This window comes from Musca autumnalis, unplaced genomic scaffold, assembly GCF_047663935.1.
Source record: "Musca autumnalis isolate F117 unplaced genomic scaffold, ASM4766393v1 scaffold_2, whole genome shotgun sequence".
In the NCBI taxonomy this organism is placed as follows: Eukaryota; Metazoa; Arthropoda; class Insecta; order Diptera; family Muscidae; genus Musca; species Musca autumnalis.
Genome location: NW_027411755.1, coordinates 119,055,791 through 119,072,557, shown reverse-complemented (window position 1 = coordinate 119,072,557; position 16,767 = coordinate 119,055,791). Strand labels below are relative to the sequence as shown.

Here is a 16,767-nt window from a genome sequence, read left to right as displayed (position 1 = left end):
GTTATCGTAGTAAAAAGTAGTAGCTTCTTGCAGGTTCAGGAATAGAGCATTTGTTTCAATGCAAAGCTGACAAATTTCTTCCATACAAATGTTCTAAAATCAATCAGTGTGTTCGTTTACTCAAAATTTTTACAAATTGTTACTGGATGTTGTTCGTTTACTCTACAGTACAATGCAACAGACATTAGGCGATTACAAGAAGTTACTGAACTTGTACAAATTTGTACAAATTGTTGAGTAAACGAACACACCTAATTTTAAAAATCATTGAATTCGATTGTTTTTAAAATTGTTTGGCATATTATTCAAACAGCACACACACACAGATTGTGTATATTGTTTTGACGTTTTAGGAACAGTTGAAAGAAAAAATTGTATTGACTGAAAGCTTTAGCTAACCTTTCTTATTAAACCATGATACCATCAGAAAATGGGCAAAAATGACTCGAAACTAATGCAGAGGAAGACTCATTTGTGATTTGTTTAGAAGAGTCGCCTGAGGTTACCTTTTTCTTCCGGCAAAGGAGTCATTTATGATCAGAAAATGAGCTCATATTCCAGCTTTTTAATGGTGCAGTAGGATCAAAAAAGACTCGAATTTGATTAAAATTTTCAAAAAATGCTGGCTGGGTATTTGTAGTACACATACACACATACATATGTACAAATGTAAATACGTCAGTTACTTTTTAAATTGAAATGAAAATTTTATATAAAAATCAGATTTAATGGAAATGTTTTGAAAATAAGTACAGTTTGAGCTAAACATTTTATAAGAGTTTTTTTTACGAAAACATACCCTATAAAGTTTGACAGGAGAAGTGCCGTGAACACCTAGAAAAAAGAGAAAGACAAGCGATGTCAACGAAGTAAAAATATGTATAACTTGTTTGCATTTTTATAAAAAAGTAGTTTCTACAAACCTATAATTCACAAAAATACTGTCCGTCTGATATAAATGTGTGAAATTCAAACAATAAAATGCATATTCGCGCTGTTTACAATCACAGCGGCGCTCGAACGTACTGCCTTGGTGTCCGCAAGCGTATACGGACAATCAACAATTTTTTTGGCATAAATAGAATACTCTCCCACCTGGCAGAAAAATCTGGAAAATAGGAAAAACTTACAATTTAAAAAAAAATTTCAAATTTTTTCCGTCAGGTGGTAGAGTATTCAATTTGTTCAATTTTTTTTAAACTTGGAGCTCATTTGCGTAATGAATATTCATAAAACAGCAACAAACTATATAACAATTACAAGAAACATTTTTTTACAACACAAAATAAATAAATTAATATGAAATTATTATTTATTTCTTGCACATATCCATCCAAAATTGCGCTACATTTGTTCCCAAAAATGAGAATTAAAAATTGTTTCCTCGTGTAAATGAGCTCTTAGAGTAACAGAGACAATATTGCTTTCTCCTTCTAACTGGAATTTTTTGAATTTTCCAATCAACAACTGTTGGAATATTCTTTTTTTTTTGATTTTCTAAAAAGTACAGTACAGAGATGGAAGCGAGTTAACTTTCGGACGGCGGCGCGCCGCCGCGTTTCTTTTTTTTAAGGCTAAAAACCGCCGCCGTTAACTCGACTAGAGATGGCGCGCTCCGATATTTTTTAATCAGGGCTATCATGAATATTTCCCGCGGAATTTTCCGCACAGAAAATAATTTTGAAAAGTGAAATTCGTTCAAAATCGATATTTTAAAATGTTGAAAACTACTAGAATCACGTAATTGTGCAATATTCTCGTCGAATCTACAAAAATATTCCCTTTTTGCACATAAATATAGAAATAAAAAATTGTAAAATTGGGGAAAGGGAAAAAATCCGCACGGAATTTTTATTCATGATTACCTTGAATCTATTTAACGGAAAAACGCTGATTATCATTCTAGTTGTCAAAATGCATTATTGTGAATAAAATCACATACAAAACATAAACGAGAAATTTACGGTAATGCGTCATTTTTAACAAATTTTGACTTTTAGACTGATTTTGAGCAACTGAAGTAATAGTTGCTCTATTCCAGAACCTGCAAGAAGCTACTACTTTTTACTACTATAAGATTTTTTCTTTTATGTTATCGGAAAAAATAGTAAAAATTAGTAGATTCTTGCAGTACTGGAACAGACAAAGTACGTTTATATATAATCGGATTTTACAAACCCACTGGGTTTCAAATTTCAATTCCTTTGCGTATACGTCAAACAAATCCTCATTATGAAGGTTAACCCTGCAAAAGGCTATAATATAAACATGGCCTAACACCTTAGTCCCGATTTACATTAGGCGAGTTTAATTGCGGCAATTTTTCTCGTTCCTTTTTAAACTTGCCTCTTGCGTTTATAAAAGGCAACTCTGTTCCGACAAGTTTTGCTTTCAAAACAATAAAAATAATGTCAAATACGAAAACTATAAAAGAAATTACCTGAAAATTGCAGCTACGAGCAATTTTTTTCCATATCAATTCCCCTTACGTGTTTCTCCTACAAACAGGGACTTGCCGCAACTAAACTTGCCTAATGTAAATTGGGACTTATTACTCCGCCATGATTTATACGTACCGACACAACCATAATGACTGCTGAGCAATAAAACTTATCCGATATAGCCGAAATTTATATCGTAAAATTTCTTACAAACATACCACAAGTTCAAGAGTTCAGAAGGTACCTCATTCACAAAAATTCAACAATTTTGCTTAAGCACATTTTAGAAATATGTGTAGGATCGCTTTTATGTATTTACAACGGGCCCGTGCTGCTCACATTACGACAGTATAATTTTTATCGCCTTTAAGTCCATACTGACTGAGATAATTGCCCTGTATAAATCCACTTCCACTCAAGGTAAATTTATAGAAGGTATTAGAGTTGGGCAATCTCGTTCAATTGAACGATCCGGATCACTGTCCTCATTCAAAGACGAATGAGTAACATCATTAAAACCAACGTGTGAAATTAAGTATACGCAGTTTTGTCAAAGAAATTACCGGTGTCCATTGAACGAGATAGTGATCCGGATCGTTCAATTGAACGAGATTGCCCAACTCTAGAAGGTATGTGCATGAATTACAACAACTAACAAATTTACAAAAACAACATTGTTGGTATCGAAAATTAATTGTCAAAGAAAATATTGAATAATAGGGTCGTTCCAAAAATTTCCTCAGGAAAAACATAAATACATTTTGAAAATCCTCCAAAATAGAACAAATTTGAATGACAATGTAAATATAAAGCATTCAGAACAGTGGTAGGTCATTTTTACTACAAGTTTAGGAAGAAAAACAGTATTTTATGGAGGCAAAATTCGAAGTTTCAAATTTCATGAGTAGACCCTATTACATTTTGAAAACTAAATTTACAAAAAAAGTAAGAATACAGCTGATTGTCACTTCTACCTTCTATAAATGTACCTTGCTTCCACTATTTGTTTCTTTAAAATGTTAAAAGCAATTGGTCTGTTCCTTTTCTGTACTGAAAATGGTAAAACCGGCAAAAGTTGCAAACTGCTCCCATATGAATTGTATTGGAACTGAGCTAATAAGATGTTTAGATTCTTGGATAGTACAACAACTCCACGAACTCTCAAAACCCCACTTTTCTGTACGACAAATTTTGTACTACAAAATATGCCAAAATTAGACGCCAGTCGGTAAATTAGTCGGCGCGCCGCCGCCGATTGGCTAACATATGAACTGAGCGAGCGAGTCGAAAAACGGGGTCAACTTCGTTGTCTGGTACAGTATGACTTTTTATTTTTCAGGGATCATTTGAATTGATTGGATGACAATCGAATTTTATTTCCTTCGCCGGAAGAAAAAATTTATAACAAATTTCCTGAAGAAGATTCAAACGTTGCGAAGAAGTTTTAGTTGAAGCTTCTATAAGTGAAATTCGGGCTGCTGCACTGTGGGCGAAATTCAAATCTAGCGGGGAAAAAGTCCGAAAACTAAGTAAGACCTAAGTAAAAATCATTAATGCAGTATTTTACCAAACATACTGGTAGACCTAAAAATAACAATCAGTATTGCATTTAACGGTTATTGGCCGTTATAACGGTACATTTACTGGGAGTTTTTTTGCAAGTGATAAAATCGACTTTTTTGATAACTTGTATGTTGACTAATAATATGGAGAAATGAAAATAAACATGTCGATAATTTATTTTTTTTAGATAGCTTGGAAGTAGTTTTTATTAAAAAAATGATTATACTAGTATTTGATGTTGTAAATATTCTGAAGAAAATGTTTGAACATTTGTATGAAATTTTTTCTACTTAGAGCATTTTGAGTAAAGTGCAACTTATGGGAAACACACGGAAACACTATCGGACTTTTTTAATATCAAATTACATACTTAAAAGTATCTACTCCCAAATTTTGGTCTGCCTTTTTTTATGTTATCAACAATTTTATAAATCCATTTTTACATGAAAATGCGTAATTTAAAGTGGGGCATTTGTGTGGCGGATATACCAAAAAGTGAACCCAAGTGAATAATGTTTTGTGTGTAGATGTTTTGTCTTTTAAAAACACGAAAACCAAATTTACAGCGATTTCCGTTGGAAAATGTTGCTTAAACCTTCTGAATTCTGGAAATCGGGAGATACGTATATATGGGTAATATATCAAATCGTGGATCTAGGTCGAACATTTTTGGTATGGAGATTTTGTGTGTACTTAGAACCCAAAATACCAAAGTACAGCCAATTTGGTTGGAAAATATGAAGAATACCTTCAAAATACCTAAAATTTCGGGGCTAGACCAAAACGTGGACCTATGACCCCCATTATGGGAACTAATGTCACATACCCCCTTAAGACCCTAAATACCAAAATACAGCAAAATTCACAGTGAAATGTGGTCCACATACCCAAAATACCATATGTGCCGAGGTACCGTTAAGAGGACGATATGATTTAACGGTGAGCTATATTTGCCATACTCCGTGCAATCATACCTATACAAATAAGTAACATCTGTACCAAATTATAGCCGCTTACCTCAATTAGTTTAGGAGTTATTAATTTTTCCCCGCTAGATTTGGATTTCGCCCACAGTGTGCTGTGTATAAAAACTGGAGTGCTCAGCCGGAATATCACTCAACAAAATGTTAGCAAAATTGGCTTGCGGATTAAACAAACCTAATAAACAAACAATTCTACCAATTACACACATCCATCAACTGTTTGGTGCAAAATTTGGTGAAGAGGTGTGTCAACAACTGGGAATTCGATATGTTGGTGAAATACAAAAATTCAAGGAGGCAGAGTTACAGCGAAAATTTGATGAAAAAAGCGGGTATGTATTTATTTAAAATTAATCTTTAGAAGCTATGTTATGTACTAATCAAATTTAAAATTCGAAAATTTGTTCCTCAAAACACTTCATACGTTTTAATTCAAATCTGTTTAATTTTAAAAGATTTTCAATATTACATCTTTGTGTTTATTTCAGCTCTAGTCCATATTTTGTTGTATTCAAGTATTTGAATAACAACAAAATGTTTTACGGTGGATATGAAATTGATTAGTTGCGGGCGGAGGGTGGGGAATACTATAGTTTCAGTTGTCACCAAACAACTTCATCAGTTCCCTTTTCCGCCGACTCAAATTTCATGAGTAGACCCTATTACATTTTGAAAACTAAATTTACAAAAAAAGTAAGAATACAGCTGATTGTCACTTCTACCTTCTATAAATGTACCTTGCTTCCACTATTTGTTTCTTTAAAATGTTAAAAGCAATTGGTCTGTTCCTTTTCTGTACTGAAAATGGTAAAACCGGCAAAAGTTGCAAACTGCTCCCATATGAATTGTATTGGAACTGAGCTAATAAGATGTTTAGATTCTTGGATAGTACAACAACTCCACGAACTCTCAAAACCCCACTTTTCTGTACGACAAATTTTGTACTACAAAATATGCCAAAATTAGACGCCAGTCGGTAAATTAGTCGGCGCGCCGCCGCCGATTGGCTAACATATGAACTGAGCGAGCGAGTCGAAAAACGGGGTCAACTTCGTTGTCTGGTACAGTATGACTTTTTATTTTTCAGGGATCATTTGAATTGATTGGATGACAAACGAATTTTATTTCCTTCGCCGGAAGAAAAAATTTATAACAAATTTCCTGAAGAAGATTCAAACGTTGCGAAGAAGTTTTAGTTGAAGCTTCTATAAGTGAAATTCGGGCTGCTGCACTGTGGGCGAAATTCAAATCTAGCGGGGAAAAAGTCCGAAAACTAAGTAAGACCTAAGTAAAAATCATTAATGCAGTATTTTACCAAACATACTGGTAGACCTAAAAATAACAATCAGTATTGCATTTAACGGTTATTGGCCGTTATAACGGTACATTTACTGGGAGTTTTTTTGCAAGTGATAAAATCGACTTTTTTGATAACTTGTATGTTGACTAATAATATGGAGAAATGAAAATAAACATGTCGATAATTTATTTTTTTCAGATAGCTTGGAAGTAGTTTTTATTAAAAAAATGATTATACTAGTATTTGATGTTGTAAATATTCTGAAGAAAATGTTTGAACATTTGTATGAAATTTTTTCTACTTAGAGCATTTTGAGTAAAGTGCAACTTATGGGAAACACACGGAAACACTATCGGACTTTTTTAATATCAAATTACATACTCAAAAGTATCTACTCCCAAATTTTGGTCTGCCTTTTTTGCCTTTTTTTATGTTATCAACAATTTTATAAATCCATTTTTACATGAAAATGCGTAATTTAAAGTGGGGCATTTGTGTGGCGGATATACCAAAAAGTGAACCCAAGTGAATAATGTTTTGTGTGTAGATGTTTTGTCTTTTAAAAACACGAAAACCAAATTTACAGCGATTTCCGTTGGAAAATGTTGCTTAAACCTTCTGAATTCTGGAAATCGGGAGATACGTATATATGGGTAATATATCAAATCGTGGATCTAGGTCGAACATTTTTGGTATGGAGATTTTGTGTGTACTTAGAACCCAAAATACCAAAGTACAGCCAATTTGGTTGGAAAATATGAAGAATACCTTCAAAATACCTAAAATTTCGGGGCTAGACCAAAACGTGGACCTATGACCCCCATTATGGGAACTAATGTCACATACCCCCTTAAGACCCTAAATACCAAAATACAGCAAAATTCACAGTGAAATGTGGTCCACATACCCAAAATACCATATGTGCCGAGGTACCGTTACGAGGACGATATGATTTAACGGTGAGCTATATTTGCCATACTCCGTGCAATCATACCTATACAAATAAGTAACATCTGTACCAAATTATAGCCGCTTACCTCAATTAGTTTAGGAGTTATTAATTTTTCCCCGCTAGATTTGGATTTCGCCCACAGTGTGCTGTGTATAAAAACTGGAGTGCTCAGCCGGAATATCACTCAACAAAATGTTAGCAAAATTGGCTTGCGGATTAAACAAACCTAATAAACAAACAATTCTACCAATTACACACATCCATCAACTGTTTGGTGCAAAATTTGGTGAAGAGGTGTGTCAACAACTGGGAATTCGATATGTTGGTGAAATACAAAAATTCAAGGAGGCAGAGTTACAGCGAAAATTTGATGAAAAAAGCGGGTATGTATTTATTTAAAATTAATCTTTAGAAGCTATGTTATGTACTAATCAAATTTAAAATTCGAAAATTTGTTCCTCAAAACACTTCATACGTTTTAATTCAAATCTGTTTAATTTTAAAAGATTTTCAATATTACATCTTTGTGTTTATTTCAGCTCTAGTCCATATTTTGTTGTATTCAAGTATTTGAATAACAACAAAATGTTTTACGGTGGATATGAAATTGATTAGTTGCGGGCGGAGGGTGGGGAATACTATAGTTTCAGTTGTCACCAAACAACTTCATCAGTTCCCTTTTCCGCCGACTCTGTATCGATAAACAGGTCAATAAGCCCATCCAGCAAATTAAACAAAATGAGAAAATTGCTGTATGGCCCTAAAGCTGATTACCCTACAATTTGAGTCGAACTAAAGAATTTCATATCCACCACTGTTTTTATGTCGTCTTTGCTTTGCAAAGAATGCGAACATATGAGTGTTGCTTCAATAAGCGGGGGTAAAACAACGAGAAAGTTGTTGTTTTTGCATTACGCATTGATCAACAAGGCCGTGCTGATGCCTATTATTGTTGTTGGCGTTTTTTATTGTTGGACTGCAGAATTTTACATCTTTGTGTTTATTTCAGCTCTAGTCCATATTTTGTTGTATTCAAGTATTTGAATAACAACAAAATGTTTTACAGTGGATATGAAATTGATTAGTTGCGGGCGGAGGGTGGGGAATACTATAGTTTCAGTTGTCACCAAACAACTTCATCAGTTCCCTTTTCCGCCGACTCTGTATCGATAAACAGGTCAATAAGCCCATCCAGCAAATTAAACAAAATGAGAAAATTGCTGTATGGCCCTAAAGCTGATTACCCTACAATTTGAGTCGAACTAAAGAATTTCATATCCACCACTGTTTTTATGTCGTCTTTGCTTTGCAAAGAATGCGAACATATGAGTGTTGCTTCAATAAGCGTTGTTTTACCCCCGCTTATTGAAGCAACACTCATATGTTCGCATTCTTTGCAAAGCAAAGACGACATAAAAACAGTGGTGGATATGAAATTCTTTAGTTCGACTCAAATTGTAGGGTAATCAGCTTTAGGGCCATACAGCAATTTTCTCATTTTGTTTAATTTGCTGGATGGGCTTATTGACCTGTTTATCGATACAGAGTCGGCGGAAAAGGGAACTGATGAAGTTGTTTGGTGACAACTGAAACTATAGTATTCCCCACCCTCCGCCCGCAACTAATCAATTTCATATCCACTGTAAAACATTTTGTTGTTATTAAAATACTTGAATACAACAAAATATGGACTAGAGCTGAAATAAACACAAAGATGTAAAATTCTGCAGTCCAACAATAAAAAACGCCAACAACAATAATAGGCATCAGCACGGCCTTGTTTATCAATGCGTAATGCAAAAACAACAACTTTCTCGTTGTTTTACCCCCGCTTATTGAAGCAACACTCATATGTTCGCATTCTTTGCAAAGCAAAGACGACATAAAAACAGTGGTGGATATGAAATTCTTTAGTTCGACTCAAATTGTAGGGTAATCAGCTTTAGGGCCATACAGCAATTTTCTCATTTTGTTTAATTTGCTGGATGGGCTTATTGACCTGTTTATCGATACAGAGTCGGCGGAAAAGGGAACTGATGAAGTTGTTTGGTGACAACTGAAACTATAGTATTCCCCACCCTCCGCCCGCAACTAATCAATTTCATATCCACTGTAAAACATTTTGTTGTTATTCAAATACTTGAATACAACAAAATATGGACTAGAGCTGAAATAAACACAAAGATGTAAAATTCTGCAGTCCAACAATAAAAAACGCCAACAACAATAATAGACATCAGCACGGCCTTGTTGATCAATGCGTAATGCAAAAACAACAACTTTCTCGTTGTTTTACCCCCGCTTATTGAAGCAACACTCATATGTTCGCATTCTTTGCAAAGCAAAGACGACATAAAAACAGTGGTGGATATGAAATTCTTTAGTTCGACTCAAATTGTAGGGTAATCAGCTTTAGGGCCATACAGCAATTTTCTCATTTTGTTTAATTTGCTGGATGGGCTTATTGACCTGTTTATCGATACAGAGTCGGCGGAAAAGGGAACTGATGAAGTTGTTTGGTGACAACTGAAACTATAGTATTCCCCACCCTCCGCCCGCAACTAATCAATTTCATATCCACTGTAAAACATTTTGTTGTTATTCAAATACTTGAATACAACAAAATATGGACTAGAGCTGAAATAAACACAAAGATGTAAAATTCTGCAGTCCAACAATAAAAAACGCCAACAACGATTTTCAATATTTTCTTCGACATTTTTGGTCTGTTCCAGAGTCTACTAATTTTTACTACTATGTTACGGAAAAAATAGTAAAAATTAGTTCAATCTTGCAGTTCTAGATCAAACCATTTGCGTTTTCAAATCCATCAGATACTAAAAGAACACATATAACAATGGCCCTAAATTCATCAAAAAATGGTCTGTGGGTGTTTGAAAAAATTGTTTAAAAAATCCACGTTTATTGGCCAAAAAATGGTCTGTGGGTGTTTGAAAAAATTGTTTAAAAAATCCACGTTTATTGGCCAAAAAATGGTCTGTGGGTATTTGAAAAAATTGTTTAAAAAAATTGTTTAAAAAAATCCACGTTTACTGGTCTGTGGGTGTTTGAAAAAATTGTTTAAAAAATCCACGTTTATTGGCCAAAAAATGGTCTGTGGGTGTTTGAAAAAATTGTTTAAAAAATCCACGTTTATTGGCCAAAAAATGGTCTGTGGGTGTTTGAAAAAATTGTTTAAAAAATCCACGTTTATTGGCCAAAAAATGGTCTGTGGGTGTTTGAAAAAATTGTTTAAAAAATCCACGTTTATTGGCCAAAAAATGGTCTGTGGGTATTTGAAAAAATTGTTTAAAAAAATCCACGTTTACTGGTCTGTGGGTGTTTGAAAAAATTGTTTAAAAAATCCACGTTTATTGGCCAAAAAATGGTCTGTGGGTGTTTGAAAAAATTGTTTAAAAAATCCACGTTTATTGGTCAAAAAATGGTCTGTGGGTATTTGAAAAAATTGTTTAAAAAAATCCACGTTTACTGGTCTGTGGGTGTTTGAAAAAATTGTTTAAAAAATCCACGTTTATTGGCCAAAAAATGGTCTGTGGGTGTTTGAAAAAATTGTTTAAAAAAATCCACGTTTACTGGTCTGTGGGTGTTTGAAAAAATTGTTTAAAAAATCCACGTTTATTGGCCAAAAAATGGTCTGTGGGTGTTTGAAAAAATTGTTTAAAAAATCCACGTTTATTGGCCAAAAAATGGTCTGTGGGTGTTTGAAAAAATTGTTTAAAAAAATCCACGTTTACTGGTCTGTGGGTGTTTAAAAAATCCACGTTTATTGGCCAAAAAATGGTCTGTGGGTATTTGAAAAAATTGGGAGTATCTGATTTGAGCAAACTTTGCACATTGTATTATTTCATACACTTTGTCAAGTAATTGTTTTCGAACCAAGAAAACTAACAATAAACAATTAATAAATAATATGGGTTATTTTGGAAACTCCATTAAATTTCGAAAACATTTATTTGACAGCTTGAATTATATGTAGTTATAGGTTTTCGTTAATTTTTGTTGGAATACGTGGATCAATTTTTTTTATACATCCAATCTTGTCTTTAATTTGTCTACCAACTATTTTTTGCAAAAAACCCGACATTTGTATCCCAATTATCAGTCATTTTTCATAAATAAATACTGGAAAATGCTAGTTTTCTTGGTTTGAAAACAATTACTTGACAAACTGTATGTCTCTCACACAAAAGTTGGGAAAAATAAACTTTGCCTGAAAAAATAGGTCATGAAAAATTAAATTTTCAAAAATTAAACATGAACTACAAATATTAAAAATTTATTTCAATAACCAAAGTTACCATTTTGAATTTTTGAAATGGAAATTTCCAAAATTTCCATTTGTGAAATTTTTAAAAAAGCAGGCTTTGCCACTGGAAAAAAAGAAACTAAGGAAAACGAAAATATTTTTTCGTTTTCCTCATTCAATACTTGAACGTCAAAATGGTAAGTTTGGTTGCTAAAATAAATTTTTAATATTTGTAATTCTTGTTTAATTTTTTTAATTTTAATTTTTCATTACCTATTTTTTCATTTCTTTATAGGCAAAAAACAAAAAACACAACCAGAGGAAGCAACGCAACAGCAACAATCAAAAAAAAGTCACGGTCATTGTGGAGAATGGTGATGGAAGCAAAACCATCACCACCACCAAGACCACAAACCGAAGAGGCAATTGTAATTGCAATAGACGCTGCAGACGCAATTACAGAAGACGTGGCAACAGACGCAACAGACGTGGAAGAGTCGGCGAAAATCAACATCAAGCCGATGCCAATCAACATCAAGCCGATGCTAATCAACATCAAGCCGATGCTAATCAACATCAAGCCGATGCCAATCAACATCAAGCCGATGCTAATCAACATCAAGCCGATGCTAATCAACATCAAGCCGATGCCAATCAACATCAAGCCGATGCCAATCAACATCAAGCCGATGCTATCAACATCAAGCCAATGCTAATCAACATCAAGCCGATGCCAATCAACATCAAGCCGATGATAATCAACAGCAACATGACAATGAAATGGACAACGATGAGGAGGAGAATGAAGGTGTTGTTTATCAATTTTAAATATTCCATATTTTTCTCATTTTTAATTTAATGTGTTTCCATTTTCATTTATTCAAAAATAAAATCTATGAAATAAAAAAAAATAAAAATCTATGAAAATTTATTGTATGAAAATGGCATCTTAAATCGACTGGATTTTCTAAATTCAGCATAGTCTAAACAGGTTATAACCTGAAATTTAAACTGTTTTAAAAATGCTTTGTCGAACATTTTTCTGGACCAAATTCTGCACTCTTTTTACAAATTGCGACCGATTCAAACTTATATCTAGACCAAATAAAATGTCATTGAACCGATTTCAATATAATTTGGCAAACTTATTTCTAGATCACATTCCGTCACATTTCATGCTTTACCAACGTTGGACAGATATAGGGTGTTTGGCGCATCAGATACCTCAAACCGGTCAAAAATTTATATGAAGTCGATGGCTTTAGCAAATGTTTCTTTGTTTTGAACTATTTAGGACGATCTTTGTCGTAGAATTTTGGTTTATTAGAGCTTATTTACATTTGCGTTTTAATCAAGTAAACTATTTCGAACATTTTCGTCTGCTTTTCTTTCTGACTTCTCTGTTTAAAGTTATCTCCCGAATTCGAAAGTTCGGAATAAAATCATAGATGAACACGGAGAGTACATTTGTATGCTGAATCCTTATTTAAATTAGAAGGGCACATTCTTCGTGTGCGGATCAACCGAACAAAATTTTAATCTTCGTAATATGTTGCTCAAACTTAGTTAAAGTTCGAAGTTGACCCATGTCGTCCACTCCTTCGGATACCTCTGCACAAAATTTGGGAAAAGTGGACTTTGAGGACTCGTCTCGGATCTCTTTGAGTTTTTTCCGGAGTAAGTTCATGTCACCCTGCCTGAACATACTTAAACTGTTTAACAATTTTTTCCATACTTGGTTTACACCCTCTGTTTATACTTGTGTTTTTTTTTTTGTTGGTCAAATGGTAAAGCTGACTGTTACTGGTCAAGCTGACTGATACTTTCTTACTTGTTTCATTCCAAATTGGAATATCATACTTTTTAGATACACATATGTTTGTATTTGACCATTTGCAATTGCTTTCCAGTTCTGCGGGAACTAAACTGATTCATTTCATACTCCTTTTCAGTGGGGATATCATTTCTTAGTAACATGACAGGACCTAAACAGTATCAATGTATATCTGGTACTGCTCAGATTGTATGCGACATAAATCGGAAGTTGATCTTTCTAAGATATTTTTACTTACGGTTTAAACTGTGGAAACGATTTCCTGCGTTATCATCTTCATCTTTTTAATCGGAATCTGACCGAAACCACTACTAATATTTACAAAATCATAACTAAACTCTATCTTTTTAATAAAGTTTTCGCTGTTAATTTTCTAAAAAGACGCTTAAAAATAAATGAAAATCGATTTGATTGTGAATAAAAAATGTCTATACAACTTTCAGAAATTGACAAAACAGAGTAGTACAATGGACCCTGACAGTTGGTGCATATACAATAAGTTATAAGCGTAGTAACTAACATCATCCTTTTTTATATATATAGATTATAAAACTCCTTTGGAGTGGTCTGCAAGAAGAATGAAGTCTTTTAAAAGTCGCCAGAAACCAAAGCCATTCGATAATAGAATAAAAATGTAATTTAATTGAGTAATATTTTTAACAATTAGTTAAGTTAATTATAGTAATACTAAATTGTAATTGTATGATCGGAAACATTCGACTGTGGATTAGCAGATAAAGGAGAAGTAGTGATTTTATTATTGAAGATGGATTTTATCGGTCCATGTTTTAAAATAGACTACATAGAACAATACCATATTTTCAGTAATTTGAAGGTTCGGAAATTAGATGTATACTACTTTGTTGTAGAAAATTGTCATATTTTCGATATTTGGTTGGTTTTAAGCACATTGTGCAATAGAACATATGCAATTTTGATCTTGGTCTTCGATCGAGGTACAAACATTTCTTGTTAAAAGTGTTCGGCGAAGCTCCAACTTTCGGCGTAGCAGTACTTTTGGAGTTCAGCCTCAAAAAATGTTGGTATTTTGTGTTCCTAGCATTTCTTACAGAAAACATATTTATGATCCATGTTTTGAAGCAAAAAACACGGCAGATTTAACACTGCGCTTTGGGTATTCTTTATCACTTATATACCACTGATTCTGACTCGCGGTACTGGAATATGACAGAATATATAACACAACCACATAAAAGGCATTTTATCATTATTTACGGTCAATAAAACCGGAATGTATTTACTTTATCAAATCATAAAAAAATAATTGCTCGAAACCACTAATAAACGTTGACAATTTGTATCTTTTTAATTTCTTCTAAACATTTAATTGTCGTAAATAAAATAATTCTTTAGAACTTTAATATATTTATGAAACCGTATATTGCATATCGTCAGCATAAATGCCCGAAGACGGAACCCACAAAACCAAAACTTTATAGGAGAAGCAAAAAACGTTATAAGATAAAAAATGATTTATAGAATATGAATCTTCGAAGGACGATTATTTGGGTATTTTTCAATCATGTTCTAAAGAGGGAGTATGCAATGAAACCAAAACCGTGGGATCCTTCATTACAACAACATCTGCAATGTTATCCCATTTTCCGAAATGCCATTTCTTGAATAGGATCGTTATTTGTAAACATATAAGGTTGAAACTTTGCCAGAGCTTGTGGGTTGTTTGTCGTAAATTAAGTATTTTTTAGAATTTTTAAATATTGATAAAACTTACGCTTTTCGCAAAAAAAATGAGAAAAGGTGGAAATAAATAAGTCGACAACCAAAGCCTCCAACGAAACGTAAGGAAACAATTAACTTTGATAAAAAATATTTTTGTATATTCTTTATTTATTTGTTGTTGGAATATACTTTAAATTTCTACATTGTAGTCGTAGTAGTCGAGTTATTTTTTTGACTCAGTCACATATTTTTTTAAACAAAAAAGGAATATCATTCTGACACATTCTGCCGTTCAAGAAAGAATTAAGAATTTTCAAGAAAGACAATTTTTCAAAAAGGAATATCTGTCGTTCAAGAAAGAATTATAATTTATTCAAGAAAGGCAATTTTGCAAAAAGGAATATCTATCTGTCGTTCAAGAAAGAATTCGAATTTATTCAAGAAAGGCAATTTTTCAAAAAGGAATATCTGTCGTTGAAGAAAGAATTAGAATTTGTTCAAGAAAGGCAATTTTTCAAAAAGGATAATCAAGATGCCAAAACTTCCACCGGGAAAGGTATGTTTTTATTTTCGTTATTTTGGAGGGGTTACGTGTTTTTAGGAAATTACCTCCAGATTTTCGGAAGGTTTTAGTGTCAACATATTGTAGTCTTGTCCCACGGAAATGGCTGAAATTGGTTTGATTTTCTGTTTATAGAAGACCTCAAGATGTTTTCTGTATATTGTTACGTCTAAAAAAAATGTATCCATTTCATATGTTAAAAGAAATACTATTGCTGGGATTTTCAATGCTCTAATTTAATGCTGAATATTTGAATGTCATCGCGGAATGAGCGAGTGTCGTAAAGAAATTTATTAAAAAGATTACTAAGTAATGAATGCGAAACTTTGGGCGGAAAAGTTAATGGTGATCATTTAAATTTTACTATAAGATCATACTACACGGTATTTCCAGTGAACTTAAACGAGTGGTAATGACTGAATACAGCCGCGAATAATCCAATTTGGATAGAAAGATCCGATCGTTTGAAAGTGACCACATTCATTATTCGACCGATTTTCTTCATGTGTAACCAAAAAATACCACCCAGTACCATATGGGGAATATTGTCTTGATTACGAAAAGGCCTGGCCAAAATAATAAGTACAAACATAAGTATGCATATTTTTCGATTTTGTACCAATGCTTGACATATGGGGATGCATGTTTTGGACCGTAGTTCTGTTCAATAAAAAATAATTAAAAAAAATTAAGTTTCAACACTGGCCGAACTTAACGACTTTTTACTTGTTTGTTATAGTTTGGATTTTTCGTTGTTATGTCTACTCCTTTATAAAAAAATGCAATTATTCCACTCTTCATGTCCTTTATGAACAGGTTTTTGTCTCTACTGATAAGTAAGAAATTTTGAGTTGCTTCCTTTTGTTGATCAGGTGCGATATATTAAAAAATTTACAAGTGGCAATAACCTTTAGAATGATCAATTATTCAATATTATGCTTCCAAACCTACTGAACCTAATTATGAAGTTTCCGGTGGTGTCGATATAGTTGCAAACCCAATGATCGTATCAAATCTTCTTAATTCGAGCCACTTTTAAGTAACGAACCGATTTTTATGAAATTTACTGAGATGTGGCATAGTGGTATAAATTTCGAAGGTTGCACGAAAGATCCCTTATATACGATATATTTAGAAACTACATTAAATGGTGAAATTCAACGG

At 33.1% G+C, this 16,767-nt stretch overlaps 1 protein-coding gene across 5 annotated transcripts; it reads left to right on the top strand.

The window, feature by feature from the left end:
• The first annotated feature begins 3,062 nt into the window (after positions 1-3,062).
• Positions 3,063-12,316, top strand: LOC141393057 (uncharacterized). 5 transcript variants are annotated; one of them, XM_073966004.1, is made up of 4 exons: positions 3,063-3,970; positions 5,060-5,319; positions 7,439-7,622; positions 11,802-12,316. In XM_073966004.1, exons 2-4 carry the CDS (start codon positions 5,256-5,258, stop codon positions 12,220-12,222), a joined length of 669 nt encoding a protein of 222 aa, XP_073822105.1. In that variant the 5' UTR covers positions 3,063-3,970; positions 5,060-5,255; the 3' UTR covers positions 12,223-12,316. The 5 variants fall into 5 exon arrangements, with proteins under 5 accessions (XP_073822105.1, XP_073822108.1, XP_073822106.1 ...); XM_073966007.1 differs by having other exon boundaries at positions 7,363-7,622; XM_073966005.1 differs by having other exon boundaries at positions 3,063-3,981.
• The last annotated feature ends 4,451 nt before the right edge of the window (positions 12,317-16,767 follow it).